Here is a 20,624-nt window from a genome sequence, read left to right on the forward strand (position 1 = left end):
TCTGAATTATCCTATGCTGCACGTGGTTTCATCAGTTTGGGTGCGTGCCACCTGTCAGGAGTTTGTACCAGGCAGCATGCTGGTAGAAACAACATAGTCCCCAGTAACATGAGATCAGTGAGCTCAGGTGGCTTGTCAGTTGTCAAAAGACCTGCTCCAGTGGGTATGTATCTTGACATTTTGGTTACTAACATTGATGTGAAAGGGTTTGTGACTAGAGATAATATTTGCATTGAAGATAGAAGGTTACTTCTTCCACCCCTTTTGTTTTAGTTCAGTGCTTGGTTCACACATGTAGTTACATTTTTATTCAGTTTGTCAAACCAACAGTTCTTCTGAAAGTATAATAATATTTGGAGAGGTATGCCAGTGTACATATTTTGCCATTGCTTACGAGAGTCTGTATCGAACATTTTAAACAAAGCGTGGACATGTGCAAGAGCTTTAAGCACTATTAGCATCAAGCGGATATATCTGACTTTAATCCTATTTACGGTCTACATTGGACAGATGTGCCAAGATTGGATCAGACGAGGCCTCAGCTTACAGTAATATTTAAGCCTGCAGTGGTCCATTATATGTTTGTTGCACCTTCATTTAATGACTGTTTAATAACACTGCCAATGCTAATGCACATTGGTCATGTTTGTATTTGCTTAATTTAGGTAGATGATTTTTGAAATTTCCAAAGAATAGTTTTAAAGGATAACAAAAGTAAATATTTGTTTTAAAGAATCCCATATAACTGACATTTAGGGTTGTACTAAGTCCTTCTCTTTACCAAATAAAAGGAACACAGCTGTTTGTTGCATCAGCTCTCAAAATATGCCAACTTCAATGTATGAGAATTATGCTGCCTTACAGATGCCACAAATGATTATTTCAATGTTTGCAGATTATTCCTGATATTTATTATCCTTGTACCAGGTTGATGACAGAATGTTTTCAGTTTTTATTGCATTGGTTTACTTTGCTTCCTAGTTAAAGAAAAATGACAAGAACACATTTGTATTTATGATGGACTTTGCAAGCCATCAAGGCTAACTCACCAGAGCCTCATAATGCCAATTAATTACTCACAAATGTTCTTTCTTAATTTTAAGTAAACGCTGCAGCCGAACAGTGAATAACCCACAAAAATTCCTAAAATCCTAACAAAGTATCTGAAGAGATTTCTACATTTCTACATTATCAAGAAGTCAGAATGGTGTCAATTTTCCTTCATTCCTTAGCTGGTTTAATATTAAAGGGTCTGGTTTCAGTTTGCGTACATCATTTAATATTTTATATGTCTTATGCACCACACCTTAACCATTTTTTTCAGATTAAAGAGCTTTCCCTTGTGATTTTTTTCCCGATAACACAATTCATTCCAAATAGAGAAACGATGAGCTGTTCAGTTCAGTTCTGATTGATTAGATACTTTTAAATCATAGTGGGCAAAATTTAATTTATCTCTTGCTCTAGATTTTTTCATTTGCAATGTAATTTAACAATCATGTAAATAATCCAACAATTTAATGTTTATAGTGTATACACATTTCACATTATTTATGATAATGCTAAACGGTATACCAGCTGAAATAGGGTCAGCTACCAGATTTGTAAATCAACTCATTATGAGTCCTTTGAATGAACAGAATAGTCATATGATTAGACTAACTTAATCCAGTCAATATGCCTGTGTGATTATCGAATTATAGAGTAGCCGTGGCCCAGTCGGTTTGTGGAATATGCGTGGTCTGTTTTTATAGTGTTAACAAATTGGAACCCATCTCCTGCTCTTTATGTTCTTCAAAAAGTTGTTTTTCATTTTGTTTTTTCTCTTTGCATTAAAATAATGTTTCCTCTGTTCCTTCAGCTAATTACAACAAATCTTATGTTGCTATTTTTCAGGAAAATAACTTCAATATTTAGTCCATTAGTATTTTAACTATTTGCTTTTGTTTTAAATGTACATGTTTAAGCACCATGAACCACTGAAGAACCTAAAATAGCTTTCTCTTAAAATCTTTAAAGGAGACAATTAAGTCTCAAAATCCTGCAGAATGACCTGCACCAGAGTGAATTCTGATGATTGCCTTGTAAAACTTTGGGGCATTTGGATGCTTTGATCATAATTCTGCTTTAATATGTTCGATATCCATTAATGTTTTACAATGTAAGAAAAAGCCATTTTGCCTGTGGAAAATTGATGTTATAAATCACAAGTTATATAGACAAGTTAGTTACATCAGAAGAAGGGTAACCTGTCAATTGTACTCGTATGTTATTGACAGGTTTACCATTGTGGTGGTGTGAAATCTAGTTATTCTTCCACAATATTGAGTAGTGTACTACTAAAAGCAGAATATCTTTCATTAACACAGCCTTTTGTAAACTGGAGTACTGGATAAAAATATCTGTTAGTAATCGTCTCTACTTTTTTTCTTGTTTCTTTGGTTTAGTAGGTCCTACTGGAATATTCAACTATTTTGTCAATAGATGTCCCACCTAATGGCCAGGGATTGCATGTGAATAATTTAAGTTTCATTCTTAGAACCTGCCGACAGTGTAAGAATGAATTCAGTAATTTCATCAGAGATGCTAATCACCATTTTATCCTTATGCACCAGTAAAGTTAAACAGCAGCTAGGTTCCCCTTCCCACAAACCCCACGCCCTTCACCATCTCTTCAGTACTAGCAATAACATTCACTTTCACATTGTGTTTCTCTCACAATTAGTGCCCTTTTTCCTACACATGCTGCTGCCTTCCCTCACCATGCACCCTATATGCTGCAGAAGCTTTGCAACCTGTCAATAACCACACACTAATATGGTCTGACTTTTCTTGCTGGCAGACAACAGAAGGGAGATGTCAAAAACTGCAGGAGGCCTACCAGCTATTCAAAGCAATGGAGGAGGCCACCATGGATTTTGTTGGCACAGGCAGGGCCTGAAACAAAGCAGATGGCATGGAAAGGGGATGTATCCTGAAGGAAATTTGGTGATCTATTGTTGGTCACAAATGATTAGTCCATTTGAGGATTCCTCTGATCTTCCATTGTCACTCTTGCAGGAAATTCAGCAGATCCTTCAGGGAAATAATAATCTGATGGTAAGGGATTATGTTTCTACATGTTCTGGGAGATTTGGTCGAGAGATGACATATGGAAAGTGTGAGGTAATGCATTTTAGAAAGTCAAATAGCAGTAGGTTGTATAGTGTAAATGGCAGGCCACGAAGAAATGTAAATGAACACAGGGAACTTCAGATTCAAGTCCATAGTTCTCTAATAGTGGCAACACATTAGGGTGATAGGGTGATAGGGTGATATAGATGGCATATATCATGTTTGCCTTGCTAGGTCAATGCTTAGATTTAAAGCAAGGGACATCATGCTTCAACTCTATAAAGTACTGTTTAAAGGGAGGAAAAAGAGTTTTAAAGGGGATCGGAAGGGAAGTGATTTTACACAAAGGGTGGTTGATGTTTGGAACTTGATGCCAGAGGAACTAATGCAGGCAGGTACAATCACTACAATTAAGAGGAACTGAAATTGGCACGGTATAGAAAGAGGAGGACCTAATGTGGGAAAATGGGATTAGTACAGATGGGCAACAAAGGTCAGCATGGAAGTGGTGAGCCAAAGGGCCCATTTCTGTGTTGATTGACTGACTATGACTGAATGACTACATGACTATTTCTGAGTCTATTATATAAGATGGGAGGTTTTGTTTTTTCATTAGTTTATTATTGTCACGTGTACCGTGGTACAGTGAAAAGCTTTTTGTTGTGTGCTATCCAGTCAAAGAAAAGACTATACATGACTACAATCGTTATCCACAGTGTATAGATACAGGATAAAGGGTAGAAGGTTTAGTGCAAGATAAACTGAAAAAGTCAGATTAAAGATAGTTCAAAGGTCTCCAATAAGGTAGATGGGAGGTCAGGCCCGCACTCTAGCTGGTGAGAGGATGTTTCATTTGCCTGATAACAGCTGGGAAGAAACTATCCCTGAATCTGGAGGTATGCGTTTTCAAACTTCAAACCTCTTGCCTGATGGGAGAGGGGAGAAGAGTGAGTGGCCAGAGTGAGACTGGTCCTTGATTATGGTGGTGGACTTGTTGAGGCAACGTGAAGTGTAAACGGAGTCCATGGAAGGGAGAACCTCCCATAAGCTAACGATATATTCCTGATCCACCAATCTGCCTCATTGTGGCCCTTGCACTATTTTTATCAGCACTTTCTCTCTGGCAATAATATTATATTGTGCACTCTGTTTTTGCACCATTGGTTGTGCAAGTATATGGTTTGATTGTACTCTTTATTTGTATGCTACGAGGCATACCATACGTTTTTCACTGTATCTGTGGCAATAATAATCCAATATTGATACTCCTGGTTGGCCTCCTTTCGTCTATCCTCTATAGATATGTACATCATATCTCGCACTGTCTTTTTCGTCTTTCACTCTTCTGCTTTCTGAACTACAGCGCCTCAATTGTATCAATTGTCCACCGATGACCCTGCCCCAACTGTAATCTCTGTGATCTCAAGCCTTGCAACCCTTTTGAGATTTCTACTAATTCTGATTCTCATCAATCCATAATTGTGTTGGTGTTGGGGAGAGAGCCAGAAGGGAGGGGTCTGTTGGAGGTTACCTAAATTGGAGAATTCAATGTTGTCACCATTGGGCTGCAAGCCACCCAAGTGGAATTTGAAGTGCTGTTCCTCCAATTTGCGCAAAAAAAAATGAAGGATAGAAAGTCACGGTAATAACAATAGGTGAGCTTGTGATGGAAAACAAAAAATCAAAATGTAAAGAATAAGACATGGAGAAAAAAAATTGAGAATGTATAAATTAGCAGGAAAACAGTTACCCGTGACCCATTCTATGTGATAGGATAAAATAATTAATGAATGATTGATCTGTTAATGGTATTAATATTTTCAGATTTTTTGCTGTGTTTTGGATGCAGGTGATGGTGCAACGATTTCCCAACGTGAGGCAGAATTTCTGGATCTGAAAGAAGTGTTTGCTGTGAAGATGAAATGTCGACGATCAATGAAACAGCATAATGGAGGAACTCTTTTAGGAATTGCCATCTTTGTGTGTGTCAACAAGGGGCAAAATAAGCTCAAGCACCGTGTTATTCATCTAAGCAACTTAAGTGAAGACCATTGCAACATTTGGTTTAAATATCTAAAAGATCTTCTGAATGGTAAGTGATGAAGCATAGTATGACAATGATCTGCTTGATTTCCAGTTACTTAGAGAGTTGACCCTCTTTTTCAACAAAAAGTGCAAAATTGAACATGGCTATGTGATAATCTATGCACACATCATCGAAGCAGAAGGGAATCACGAGTCATTTAAATTAGTTTCTTATTGTTTTGTCATAAGGTATAATTTATTGACAATTATCATTAATGCAAGAAAGACTGCTATGTTCAGAACCGGCGACAACCTAAGTCACCTGGCGACAAACTACGCCATACTGGCGACAACCTACGACAGCACCTATGTCAGGAGAAGTCAAGCTACGCTCATTGGCATCAAGCCAACTCTCGCCGAAAATGTTAGAACATTTCAAAATCGAGCAGCGACCAGAAAAACACTACTATTCTTTGGGCGTCTGAGAGACTACTCTAGTCGCCTAAAAAAATCGCCTAAGTGGGACAGCCCCATTACCCTCCAACATTTGGTTGTATCGGACACAATACTCCAAGTGCACCTCACCAACGTCTTGTACAACTGCAACATAACATCCCAATTTCTATCCTGACTGATAAAGGCCATTGTGCCAAAAGCCTCCTTCACCACCTTATCCACCAATTATGCCACTTTCAGGGAACTACTTACCTCCGAGGTCACTTTGCTGTACAACACTGCCCAGAGCCTACCATTCACTGTGAAAATCCTAACCTGATTTGACTTCCAATCATTAACGGACTTCATCTCCCCCCCCCCCGTGGTCCATTTAAGTGAGGGTTTACTGTATATTAAAAATTGGCTTACAGATTGCAGTCTGGATTTGGTCACTGCTACTGGATTCTCTGTCATTCTTCACCAAAGGCGATGCTAAACTTCATAAGGAAACCTTTTATTGATAGAATATAAAATGTAGAAAAGTAAGTGGCCATTCAGTTATTTGCACTTGCGCTAGAGCTATTCAGGAGCATTTCCCCTTTGGCCTAATTTATTTTTCATTTTCTGAAATTTAACATATTCTTTTGGATTTTACTGTTGAATCTGCTTCTACTTATTTTGCAGCAAATGGGGGAGGGGAGGGCATGTACGATGAATTTACTTAAAATTAAAGAATTCATTTTAAGTAACTTAATCTTAGTCTCCCCCCACCTTGCCCCCTCCCTCCGCCATAGTCGTCTTACCAGTTCTCCACATTGTTTCTCTTGAGATCGCACCGTCCCTAGCCAACAATGGGTCTAGCAGGTACTGCCCTGCCTGAGGTCATTTGTGACTGGCCCGGATTGGTCCTGGTCTTTTTTTGCCTTTTGTGTTTCACCTCCGACATGTACCATGCAGGTATCGGAGGCATTTGACAAAAAAAATAGCACTAGAATGGAAATTCTCACTTAGCAAATACATGGAAGTATAAAGCAGGTAATGTAAAATGGATTTATATGATTTGCAAAAAGCAAAATAAAAATTATGATGTACCTGAGATGAATTAAAATGAATGTAAAAATTGAATGATAGAAAAAATAAATTAAAAAAACATTTTTTTGCGGGGGTTACAAGACTTCCCACATTATTATTATTTCCGAAATCCTAACTTATTCAAAGTTCACTATAAAACTGTAATTAACTTTTGTTACTTTATTTTAAAAAGCGGACCTGTAGGCACATGGAACAAGTTTATGCCTTGCATTTATTTGTGTGTAATTCCTGTGGGTAGCAGCATAGCTTGCAAAGAAGCAGGGTATATCACTGATTTGTACCTCTGTGATTGCCAGAAGTGTCTATCCTTTCTACCACATGTTAATAGTGTGGACTAATGGCCCTACTGTTATTATCGCAAAAACTGGATCGCTAAGTAGGCTGGCTTTATTGGGCAATTTAGTAAGTTTTTTTGCACATCATTAAGTTCAATTATCTGCTGTTACCTATTTACTTAATCAGTTGAGTGCCTTTGAGTCCTGTCTGACCCTTTTATTTAAATTGCTCTTAATTGCAAATTGTATCGGCATGCACAACACAAAAGTATATGTTAGCATAGGGCAGAGTAGTTTTATTGCTTTGCAGCGTGTGTGGAATCGGATTACCACGCAAAATGGCATTTACTGAAATACATTTTCATACCTCACTGTACAATCATTAAATCTTTTCCATATCTGTTTTAAATGCCCTGGGAATAGTTGGCTGAAATTGATAGCCTTCTCTTTTTTACTGCTCATGAAAGGGTTATACAGCAAGGAAACGCTTCAGCCCAACTTGTCACCCATCTAAGCTAGTTCCATTTGCTCACTTTTGATCCAAATCTCTCTAAACCTTTCCTATCCCTGTTACTGTCCAAATATCTTTTCAATGTTATTGTACCAACCTTAACCATATCCTCTCGCACTTGCTCTATAAGCGTACAGTCCTTTGTGGAAAAAGTTGTCCATTAGGTTCCTACTAAGACCTTCCCCTCTCATCTTTAACCTATGCCCTCCAGTTCTTTATGTCCCCTCGTCTGAGCGAAAAATACTCTGTGCATTCACTCTACCTGTGCCCCTCACGGTTTTATACACGCCTACAAGGTCAACCCTCAGTCTCCTACATTGCAAGAAAAAAAGTCACAGCCTGCCTTACCTTTCCCTATAACCCGGTCCCCTAAATCCTGGCAACATCCTTGTAAATGTTCTCTGCGTTATGCCCAGTTCAATGGCATCTTTCCTATGGCAAAGTATCCAAAACTGAACACAATACTCCAAGTGCACCTCACCAACGTCTTGTACAACTGCAACATAACATCCCAATTTATTGAGATTATTTAAGAATTAATTAAAAGTATGAAATATAAGTAAAGTATGATTCAGGTATTTTATAATGAGAAATGTCTGATGGCCCTTGCCCTGATGTTTTCGTTTTTGATTATTCTTTGATAAATGTTTAGATTATACAAAACTAATATCTCAATTTGAGACTACTAATTATACCATTAATGGAATATAATCAATATTTCTTTCCCCCCCACAAATTGTATGCATCGAATTGGAAACTTTCCTTTTAAGGAAAGCACGGAGCTAGTATTTTTATAAACCAAAAGCTACGGAAGTCCATAGATGCTTAGCCACATTAGGGTGGCTATCACTAACTGCACTAATTGTAGTTGTAGTTGCTTTTCTTTTTTACTTTCCACACTTTACTAACCCTATTAGCTATCACCTTTTTTATCTTATATCACATTATATTTTGTATATGGAATGGAATTGCATATTTTATTTAAGGAGATACGTTCGGATGGAAAACAGACGTGACCTAAAATTCATCTACCTGAAGTTCAAGTATAAGGTAGGGTTGAGTGTGCTGAATCATCTGCTCTACCACTTAATCACAAAATGCAAGACATGAATATAAAAATTGGGGGTGAGGGAATTAAATTCTGTAGTTGGAATGTTAAGGGAATTAATGAACCTATCAAAAGAGGCAAAGTGTTAGCACATTTAAAATCATTGAAAACAGATATAATATTTCTCCAGGAGACACATCTTAAAAAGGAAGCACAACATAGACTGAAAGCAAAATGGATTGCTAAAGCGTACCATTCTTCATTCTCACATAAATCAAGAGGTGTTGCAATATTAATTCGTAAAGGTATACCCTTTAAACATATATCAACGATAGAAGGCATTGAAGGCAGATATATTATAATAATAGGGGAGTTATACTTAAAAAAGGTGACTCTCCTCAATGTATATGGACCAAATTTTGATAGCCCTCTGTTTTTTAAGAGAATTCTTAACAATATCCCGGAAGGTACACAACAAAACTTAATAATTGGTGGAGATTTAAATTGTACATTGGATGCTTGTTTGGACAGATCATCAACTCAAAGAAAACTAAAATCTCGATCAAGTGAATTTTTAAATTCATACATTAATACCACTAATATTAAGGACGTCTGGAGAATTGAAAATCCATCGGGCCGAGAATATTCATTTTACTCACCAGTACATAAAACTTACTCAAGGATAGACTATTTTTTGGTAGATTCAAAACTTATCCCATTCACCTATAACTCACAATATCACAACATCATAATCTCAGACCATGCCCCATTAACATTTATGATCAAAGTAAACGGAATGGCAGAGACACAGTCACAATGGAGATTTAATCCCCAAATCTTAAAAGATAAGTCATGTAATGAATATCTAGTAAAACAGATTTAAATGTTTTTTGAGGCTAACGATAGCCCTGAAATCTCTGCCTCGCTTCTTTGGGAAACATTTAAAGCATTTGTACGAGGAGCATTAATTTCTTCCCAATCATTTTTTAATAAAGAGAATAGGGCCAAACAAAAGAAACTGGAAATGGAAATAAAGCAATTAGACACAGAAAATGCAGCAGCACCATCCACGATAAAACACAATAAAATTGCAGTATTGAAATATAAATTAAACAAGATTTATTCAGACCAAGTTATAAAACTTTATCAACATACAAAACAATTAAATTTTGAATTTGGTGACAAACCACAAAAACTATTAGCGCGTCAACTTCGCAAATTGGACGGGGAAAAAACAATATACAAAATAAGAACAGATAAGGGAGAAACATTAACATTGCCTAAAGATATTAATGATAGATTTCTACAATACTATCAAAAATTGTATTCATCTAAAATAACAGAACAATCAACGGGAATGGAAACATTTTTACAGAATTGTAAGTTTGCGGGTCTAGATCAGAAAGAGAGAGAATTGCTAGGGGCTGAAATTACGATAAAAGACATTGAAGAATCAATAAAGTCCTTAAAAAATGGAAAGTCGGCAGGACCCGATGGACTAAATTCGGAATTTTATAAAAAAATTTATGACTTGCTTTCCCCACGCCTACAGACAATGTACAAATATGCTTATACTCAACAGAAACTCCCAGAAACTCTAAATGAATCAACAATCATACTTATACCAAAAACGGACAAGGATCTTGAAGACCCAGGTTCATACAGAGCTATAGCCCTCTTAAATACTGATCAGAAAATATTAACTAAGATTCTATCTAATAGATTGAGCTTAGTGATCAGTAAATGAATACATCCTGACCAAACAGGGTTTATCCCCAAACGGTATTCATTTTTTAATCTGAGAAGATTATTTAATATTATATACTCCAATATACCCCAACGCAGAGCTAGCAATTATCTCGTTAGATGCTGAAAAAGCATTTGACCAGGTAGAATGACCATATTTATTTTCGGTGATGGAAAAATTTCAACTAGGAGAGAAGTACTGTACATGGGTTAAATTGTTATATTCTAACCCAACAGCTAGAATATTAACAAACAAAATGTTATCAACTAAATTTAATCTCTCTAGAGGCTGTAGACAAGGATGTTCACTATCCCCACTATTATTTGCTCTTGCAATTGAACCCCTAGCAGAAAGCGTTAGAAACCATCCAGGAATATTTGGATACAATACTAGAGACACAAGGAATAAAATCTCCTTATATGCAGATGATATACTAATATATATTACAAAATTAGAAACTAGTATTCCAAACCTATTAAATCTAATAACTCAATTTGGTCAGTTTTCGGGATATAGAATCAATTGGAATAAAAGCGAAATCATGCCAATAACAAAATTTAATTTACATACAATACAACAATCCCCTTTTAAAATAGTTAAAGATAAATTTAAATACTTAGGAATCTGGGTAACTAAGACATATACCTCTTTATTTAAACTAAATTTCCCACCCTTACTGAATAAACTACATAAGAATATTCAATACTGGAAAACACTCCCCATTTCAATGCTTGGGAGAATTAATGCTATAAAAATGATTTTTTTACCGCAACTACTGTACCTACTTCAATTAATTCCGATATATATCCCAAAAACTTTTTTCAAAAAAGTCGACTCCATTGTTACAAGTTTTGTCTGGGATTATAAGAATCATAGAATAAGTGAAAAACATGATTCATGTTTGATTTACATAAATCAAAGATAAATGGAGGTCTGGCTTTGCCAAATTTCTTATTTTATTTTTGGGCAGTCCATATTAAAAACATGAATTTTTGGCTGGAAGAAATGGACCAACAACCAGATTGGCTAATGATGGAAAAGGAAGACTGTCTACCTTTTGAAATTGGACCGATCATATTTGCCCCCACAAAACAGCACAAAAAAACCTATAAAGAAAACCCCATAATACATAGTGGAATACGAATTTGGAAACAAATAAAAAAAGACTTAAAATTGAATAATATACCACTCTGCCTTCCCATTGTAAATAATCCTTTGTTCAAATCATCCTTTATGGACAAAGGTTTCACACAATGGAAAAATCATGGAATCAAAAATATAGGATATCTTTATGGGAAAGGTACTTTTCTTTCATTTCAAGAGTTACAACTGAATTATGGACTGCACTCAAATAATTTTTTCAGATATCTACAAATTAGAGATTATGTTAAATCTAATACACAAGTTTACAAGAATAGGGAATCAGAAATTCTTGATGAGTGTCTGAACAAGCATCCTAATACTGAAAAACTAATAGCTTATATTTATAACACCCTACTAAATAACGAGGTACCACATGACCGAACTACATAGATACAAATGGGAAATTGAAATAGGTCATCCTATCACGAAAGATATGTGGGACGAAAGTTTACAACAAATACATCAATGTTCATTAAATGCCAGACATATTTTAATACAATTCAAGGTCTTACATAGACTACACTTCTCTAAAATAAAACTAAATAGAATTTTCCCACAAATCTCTCCTATTTGTGATAAATGTCTACACTTAGAGGCTAATTTAACACATACTTTTGCAAACTGTATAAAACTTAAACATTTCTGGACAGATATTTTTGAAATAACTTCAAAAGTTATTAATACAAAACTGGACCCAGACACAAAATCAATAATACTTGGAATATCAGAACAAAGCTTAACACTCACAACAAACCAAAGAAACTTCCTCAATTACAGTATAATAACCGGAAAAAAATTAATATTAAAATTTTGGAAAGGCCCTACAACCCCCACAATCAAAATGTGGATTACGGAAATGTCGGAGACCCTATACTTAGAAAGAATTAGACTTGTCTTAATGGACAAACAAGATCTTTTCCATAAAATTTGGGCTCCATTCATTAACTATCTGAAGGGATAGATTGGCACAGCACGAGGACCCAGCTGAAACTTGAACTCAGGAACAGATGAAAAACTATACTCTATACTTTATAACCTACGAACCTATCTCCATTGATGTATCACAGGTAACCCATTCCACCTCCCTTGTTTTTCTGTTGTGTTTTTTTTTTTTGCCTTCTTTTTTATTTGTAACTTTCTACCCTCTCTTTTTCTCGCTTTCTATAAAAAATAAAAATACTAGAAGCAGAAGTAATTGATAATGGAAAATTTTAATAATGTATGACTGATGTATATGAAAAGTTTTTTTCTACTATAATATGTAATTACATTGTATAATATGTCTACTTCTAATAAATAAAAAAATTAAAAAAAAATAAAAATCCCAATTTCTATCCTGACTGATAAAGGCCATTGTGCCAAAAGCCTCCTTCACCACCTTATCCGCCAATTATGCCACTTTCAGGGAACTACTTACCTCCGAGGTCACTTTGCTGTACAACACTGCCCAGAGCCTACCATTCACTGTGAAAATCCTAACCTGATTTGACTTCCAAAGGTGCAACATCTCGTACTTGTTTGAAGTAAACTCCATTTGCCGTTCCATGGCCCACTTACCAACATCAAGAGTCTAATTTGTAATCACCTTTTTCACAGTCCATGATACTGCCCATTTTGGTATCTCCAGACTCATTAGCTGTGCCTTCATACATTTTCATCCAAATAGTTGATGTATATGACATACAATGGGACCAAAAGTCACAGGCCTCCAGTTCAATAAATAGCTTTCCACCATTACCCTTGACTTCTTACCATAAAGCCAATTACATTTCCAATGAGCTAGCTCTCCCTGGATCCCATGCAGGTTGAACATTTTATGCAGCTTTAATCAGCTGTTCACCAAATACCTATGATCAATTGATTTGTATCTACATTAATAGTTACTTCTTGTTAAATTGTCTATACAGCTCCCTTCATTCAGTATGATAGAGATTTTGGTCTCAAATTTTACTTGCTTACTTTAAAAAAATGTTTTCAACATCACTGCCCTATTTAGTGTGGGCTGTATTTCAGCAGCTGTGAAACACTTTGTGATATCTTGAAGACATGAGAAATACTCTACAAACATCGGATGTGTTGGAAGCAAGTGCAGATGCCGGATAGACACAAAATGCTGGAATAACTTAGTGGGACAGGGAGCATCTCTGGATAGAAGTAATGGGTGATGTTTTGGGTCGACAATAGACAATAGGTGCAGGAGTAGGCCATTTGGCCCTTCGAGCTAGCACCGCCATTCAATGTGATCATGGCTGATCATCCCCAATCAGTACCCCATTCCTGCCTTCTCCCCATATCCCCGACTCCGTTATTTTTAAGAGCCCTATCTAGCTCTCTCTTGAAAGCATCCAGAGAACCCGCCTCCACTGACCTCTGAGGCAGAGAATTCCACAGACTCGCCACTCTCTGTGAGAAAAAGTGTTTCCTCGTCTCCGTTCTAAATGGCTTACTCCTTATTCTTAAACTGTGGCCCCTGGTTCTGGACTCCCCCAACATCGGGAACATGTTTCCTGCCCCTAGCGTGTTCAAGCCCTTAACAATCTTATATGTTTCATATAAGACCCTTCTTCAGACATAGAGAGTCAGTGGAGAGGGTGACATAGAGATAAGGAAGGGTAAAATTGGTTATTGATGTAACATAATGAATGAGAAGTTGCAGGGCACATAATTGTATTATATAACGGGACCAAAATAGTTGCAGATTGAGAAGAATATCAAACTTTATCATCTACTTTATTTAATGCAAAGGGCAATTGAATATTTTGATGAACAAAATAAATAATTACTTGGAAGGCAGAATAGGGGTTCGTTGTGATAGTTCTGAATTTAACATGTAGGTATGCTAACAGTATTGGAAATGGGGAAAAGAAAATCTTACAAAAGAAAAAAAACGATATAAAATTTAATTCCAAAGTTAATCCAAATGGTGCAAAATCTACTATGAAACTAAAACTGTGCAAGTCTAAAAGGTTGACAGCTTCAACAGTTGAAAGCATTTTGTAAAGCTAGATTTACTCAGGCAAACATTACAATCATTTTTGCAGATTGATTTGATTTAACTGTCATTGGAAAAATATTAGTGGCTTCTAAAATTGCAAAAATTAACTTGATTTGGTTAAAATTATACTAATATGCCTTTATAGAAAATTATGATGGATTCTTATTTAATACAAATGTGTAATAAGACTTCATACAAAGATGAACTTCACTCTTAATTTTCAAGATGATTTGCCATTTAACTCATGACCTGTGATATGTATTTTATTTATCAGTTTCTGTTATAATAAAAAATGTTACTGCTTCAGTTCTACAGATAAAAAATATGGTACAGTGTAAATTGAGTGTGCAGAGGTCAGAACGGAGATAATTGGTGAAATCAGAGTAAAATATATAATTATTAATAGTTTATTTCCTTTTAAACTTTTTATTGAACATCTTGAAAATGTATAAATATGATATTCTGCTGTGAACTGAAATTTGTTTTCAAATGTTACTTTCTGAAAGGCCTGTGGAGCTTATCAGCAATTAGGAATGCTTTAAAGTTTGTTGGAGGACAGTGGGAGCTATATTTTGCACCATGTTTCATTGTAATATTCATGGAGTCTCGGTGCAATCATTATGTCTTTGTTTTTTATTGTTTTCATACCTTTGACAACTGCTGCGTATGTGGATGAAGACACTTATGTGACAAATGGGTGTATTCAGTGCAGTCATGCACAATCTTTCATTTGATTGTTATACATTAACTTTGGCCAGTTTTACATTACCTGTCTAGAAGTTAACCTGTCATTCTTTGTAACCTTGGATACATTCTAATCAGGCTTGGCTGTGTTTATTTAGATCCACAACATTTTATGAAGTATTGGATTATATGTGAAAATATCTGAGATTTATGTACACTTGCTTATTCAGTTTTAGTCTACAGGTACAAAGTGTGATTGAGAAAAGGGTGAAAAGAGAGGCACAGATGTGAAGCTGACATTTGAGTCTCTGCTGGTCTGTCAGTCTTTGTTTTCTGGCACCCTGATTAACCCTCCGTTTTCATGGTTCAACAGCTCTCTCATAGATTAAGTTTAAACTAGTATGTATTTGTAACGTAGCTCTTGAAGGAACAGTTGGTCGTTCATTATAGGCTGCTATTTTTCGCAAATGGAGAAGTAATGGTGAAAGCTAAATTTATAATTGTAAACTAATGCAGCCAATATTCCAAAATTCAACAAATGCCACAAAGCATGTGGATTTTCCAAACCACCTTGCTTTTTCTAAATAAAAAGTAATATATGCGTTGCCTTTGTCATCCCTTTTGATAGCACTGAAATTTCTTCTATTAAATGTACTTTGCCAGTTCTACATTGTTGTGTAGTTGTAAACTATTGAGGTAGCATTTAGAATGTTTTAAGAGGTCTACTGTTCAATATGAGTGATAAAGTATAAAGATTGAGCACTCATTGCTTCACTTAAACCTTGCAACTTGTGTTTCATATTCCAAACCTATACATGCATTTAAAAATATATTTATTTTTAAACGGAGGGAGACCACAGAAAACCTGCTCCAGATAGGTATTGCAGTATATCTGGTGTAATTCCCAACAGATACGTTTCATTTTGTGTTTTATACCATGCTTTTTAATTGTGGTTTCTTATTACACAAAAGAAAATCTTTGCATTTGCCAATAGACAGCATAGTCTGGAAACTAGTGTGAGGGATGTTTTTTAGGTCATTTTTCTTGATATGAGTTTCGGGGAGCGAGACGACACACTGGGTTTTAAGATCATATGCGACAGAAGAGGTATTCTTCAAAGTATATTTTTGATGCAATATTCTGATTATTGTATGCAACATTAAAAACATGTGTAGGAAAGAACTGCAGATGCTGGTTTAAATCGAAGGTAGACACAAAATGCTGGAGTAACTCAGTGGCACAGGCAGCATCTCTGGAGAGAAGGAAGGTGACGTTTCGGGTCAAGACCCTTCTTAGACATTAAAAACATGTTGCTATATGTAAAACAGCTTATAACATTTAACTGCAGTTTTTTTAGTTCTGTAGCTTGGGCTGTGCATAGTCTCTGATTAGATCAGCCATGATCTTATGGAATGCCACACAGGCTTGAGAAGTCAGCTGGCTCCTGTTTCTGGTACTGCTGCTCCTGTTTCTTACATTTTTCTGAAATGTAAGATTGTGTGTTCGGATATTGATTTAGAAATGGCATGTTAAATCTGCATTATGGGAGGGCTGCATTATTGGCAGTGTTATCTTTCAGATGAGTTGTTTTGGTCCAATCATTTTATGTGGAGTTAAAAATATAATTGACAAAGAGCTCCCCCAGTGGTACGGCCGACATTTGTCCCTCGACCAAAGTGACTGAAACGACAGATTAATTGGTTGTTTGATTTGTTGCACTTGGGACTTGACTGTGCACAAATGGGCACCTGGACGATGGTATTAAAGACCATGTCTAATTGATATAAAAATGAAACCAATAATTGTTTTTCCACAACTGGCAATAAAGTCTCAGTAATGACTGAGTGTCAGGTGATGCTATTCAGAGGCCCCATCATTCAATTGTGTAGGCAGTCTTAAAAAGAAGGCAAAGCTGTGGTGAAGCTTTATTTCCTTCAAAAACTGCTAATCTTTTTTCAATTTCTATCAGTCTCAAGAATTCAGTAACATTTGAACATTATTGCATGAAATAAATGTTTAATATGATTGAGCGTTTTTGAAAATAATACAAATTAATTGAAGCCATAAAAATGCAGTGATAATTATAATGTTACATGCAAAAGTATAATTCAAATAAACTTAGCTTCCTTTGACTCCACAGGCTTAGAATCCCCAGTGAAATCCACGGGGTCTCAATCCTTATGCCAGGTCTTATCTGGCATGGGATCAGAGTGTTGATACTCCAGCAGAGTGCTGGGGAATCCCAGCAAGACTGAGCTCTCCATGAAGAGTTCAGTGGCAGAGTGTAGTGAGAATTCTGCATTATATCCTGTGTGCATGGCCTATAACTATTCTTTAGATTGACTAGCGTTTAGGTGATGCGATCAAGTGCCCAAAGGTCTGAAGCAAATAATGATCCTGAGGTCGGATATTTGGTAGAAAGCCAAACTCTTCAAAGCTTTCACAAGAGGATGATCCCAAGGGTCAATGGTTTGGATTTGGTTGTGCGAGTTCACAGCTCACATTTGTTGATCACATTCTCCAAAGCTCGAAACTTACTTGGTGTTGTCGACATATAAAATCTTGACAGCGGAGACAGTTTTGTGCAGAAAAGCAAGGCTCATGTGTCTCATGGGCCTTGCATTTCTTTGCTGTCGATGTTGTCAGTGTTTCTCGGTGTCGCTGACATTTACTATACTTTCTATTAAACACCAGCGTTGTCTTGATCACTGAAAACAACATCCAGGATGTGAGTCTCTTGCTTACAGTCACTACTTATGTGGCTTATTCAGATGAGTTTTGGTCAATGGCAACCCCCAAATTGTTGATGGTAATGATTTGGCAATGGTGAAGTTGCTGAATTGTTGAAAGCTAATGATTAGTCTCTAGAGTTGTTTATTGCCTGGCTATTGGTATTGGTTTATTGCTTGTCTTGCTATTGGTTTATCATAGGTACTGGATACAATGGAAAAACCTGGTTTTATGTGTTATCCAGGTAAATCATACCGTGTGTATAATCAAATTATACGTGAGTACAACAGGTTGTGCAAAAAGAGAAAGGAAACAAAATGCTGAAAATTGTATTACAGCTACAGACCAAATGCTGATTATAAGACAATGTACGAGGGCCACAACTAGGAAAAGATTGGGAAATCAGGAATAGATCCTTAGCTTATAAGAGATCTGTTCAAGAGTGTGATAACAGGGAAGAAGAAGCTGTTCTTGAATCTGCTGCTAGTTCTATCAAACGTTTGGATCTTCTGCCCTGCGGGGAAGGAGAGAATAGGGAATGACTGGGGTGTGAGTGACCCTTGATTATGTTGGCTGCTTTCCCGAGGCAGTGTAAAGTGTAGATAGAGTCATTGGGAGTGATTGAAGGTGGAGGGGGGTATGGATGGGGGAGGCTGGTTTGTGTATGAACAGTGCTGCAACCCACAACTGTAATTTCTTGTGCTCTTATGGCAGAGCAGTTACTCTGGTCCAAGACCAACACTGGTATGGCACTTCTATTACCAGTCACATCAGCCCATGTGGGAGCTTTTGTTGTTTAATAGCAGGCTCTTATGGATGTTCTTTGCTGTAAATGGTTGGCTCCCTTGCATAAACCCAAAGGTTTGTCAAATAATTTTAAAGGTGTTCAAACGAATCAGGTTAATTCTCGATTCTTTTAACAAATGGATCATTTTTTGCTGTTCCTTTTTCATAAACGCAGAATTCTTATTTACACTTATGACTCTAATGTTATATTTTCAGCATGCCCGTTATTAAAGCACAGTCCATATGCAGATTGAAACAGCATGGCATGTTTGTTCATTCTCCTGTTTGTAACAACTATTGGAATTTTCAGTCAGCTGTGGTGCTGTTTTATCCTTGGGTGTCCTGCTGCCATTAATATATTCATGTAGAGTGTATCTTGATTGTGCCAGTTGCAAATGAGAAATTATTTCCAATCTAGAAATGTTTCATGTATGTCCCTATCTAGAATGGAGCATATAGGTTGACTAAAATTAAAAGACATGCGTCAAATTCCGGCAAATTCCAATAAATACTGCTCTGAAGAAATTGGTGAAATATATACCTCATTTTCATTTGTAAAGTGCAACTGAAAACTTGCCTAGTGAAATGAAACCGAATGATTAATCCACAGGAACTAATTTCAGTTAAAAAAAACCCTCAAGTTTGAATTGAAGTTAATTCAATGAGGAAATCAACTTTAAATTGGTTAATAAACGATGTGTGGTATCCTTGAGGACAAATGACCGTAATATGTTAGAATTCACCATTAAGATGGAAAGTAAAGTAATTCCGTCTGAAACGGTGAACTTAAATCTAAGCATTTGAAACTACAAAGATATGGGATGTGAATTACCTTCAAGAGATGTATTGGAGTGCTTCATTGAGGAACATGACTGTGGATGGCAATAACTGATAAGTAAGGAACAAATGCAGAGCTGCCACTATCATACCTTCTTTCTGAAGCAAAACTACAAAAGGAAGAGGAAACTAACATTGGCTTAAGAATAGTATCAAATTCAAAATAACATGACGTTGTAGATAAAGAGGTTTGGAGTAGATTTGAAATCAGCCAAAATGGACTGAGATTGATCAAGGGAGGAAAAATAGAACACGATTGTAAGCATGTGGGGAACATAAAAGTGGGGACTTAAAAACCTCCGTATTTAAAATATTTCTAAGAAGGTAAAATATAAGTTCCTTACTGTCAAAAACAAAGAAATTATAACGGGGAACAAAGAAACAAATCAATTAAACAAATACTTTGGTCTAGATTTCATGGAAAAGTACATAAATAACTTCCCCAAAATGCTTGGGCCTGAAATGTCTAATAGTAGAAATTAAAGGAAATTATTATTAGTAAAAGCTTAGTGCTGAGCAAAGGACAGAAAGCTGATATATCCCCAGGGGCTGCTAATCTGGATCACAAAACACTGAAAGGTAGCCCTGAAAATAGTGGATGCTTTGGTAGTAATCTTCCAATATTCTGTAGATCATTGAATGGCTCCTGAAGGTTACCAATCGTAAACCCACTCTTGAGAAAAGGAGGGTGAGAAAACAGATATTGATGGACTATTTTATGCAATATTAATAGTGAGATCAATGCTATGTAATATGAAGAATGTGGTAACAGAACACTTGGAAAATATCAGCAGGATTACATGAAGACAAAGTAGATTCACAGGAATGAAATCATGAGGCATACCTGCTTGAAATTCTTTCATTGTGAAACAGCAAATTATTTTTACTGCAAGTGGTAGGCATTGTAGATCAGAACACAATAAAGTGCACATTAATAGTAATTTTGCAGATAAAGTTTTTCCTGGCAATTGAGCTATTGAGTCTAGACCCATTACTGTAACCGGTACACATAACCAGCTGAGGATTCACACGTCAGATGATTCATGGTTCAAAGTGACAATCAAAAGAAAAAATGGCAGTTTCCATGGTGAGCAGAATGGCATGGGGAAAATGGCCACAACTTGGCAGACTCCAATTACAGGGAAAAACCGGAATGTGACTTGGATTTGCATGACCTGCACATACTTAAGGAAGTTTGAAC

The 20,624-nt window shown here is 36.3% G+C and overlaps 1 protein-coding gene across 2 annotated transcripts in view; it reads left to right on the top strand.

The window, feature by feature from the left end:
• The window catches only part of cerkl (ceramide kinase like), a 113,094-nt gene that overhangs the window by 35,232 nt on the left and 57,238 nt on the right, over positions 1 to 20,624 (top strand). For both annotated transcript variants that reach the window (XM_033023832.1, XM_033023831.1), the window contains exon 2: positions 4,964 to 5,206. In XM_033023832.1, coding sequence (XP_032879723.1) covers positions 4,964 to 5,206 — 243 coding nt within the window. The remainder of the gene's footprint in view (positions 1 to 4,963; positions 5,207 to 20,624) is intronic.

This window comes from Amblyraja radiata, chromosome 7 (genome assembly GCF_010909765.2).
Source record: "Amblyraja radiata isolate CabotCenter1 chromosome 7, sAmbRad1.1.pri, whole genome shotgun sequence".
Lineage (NCBI taxonomy): Eukaryota > Metazoa > Chordata > Chondrichthyes > Rajiformes > Rajidae > Amblyraja > Amblyraja radiata.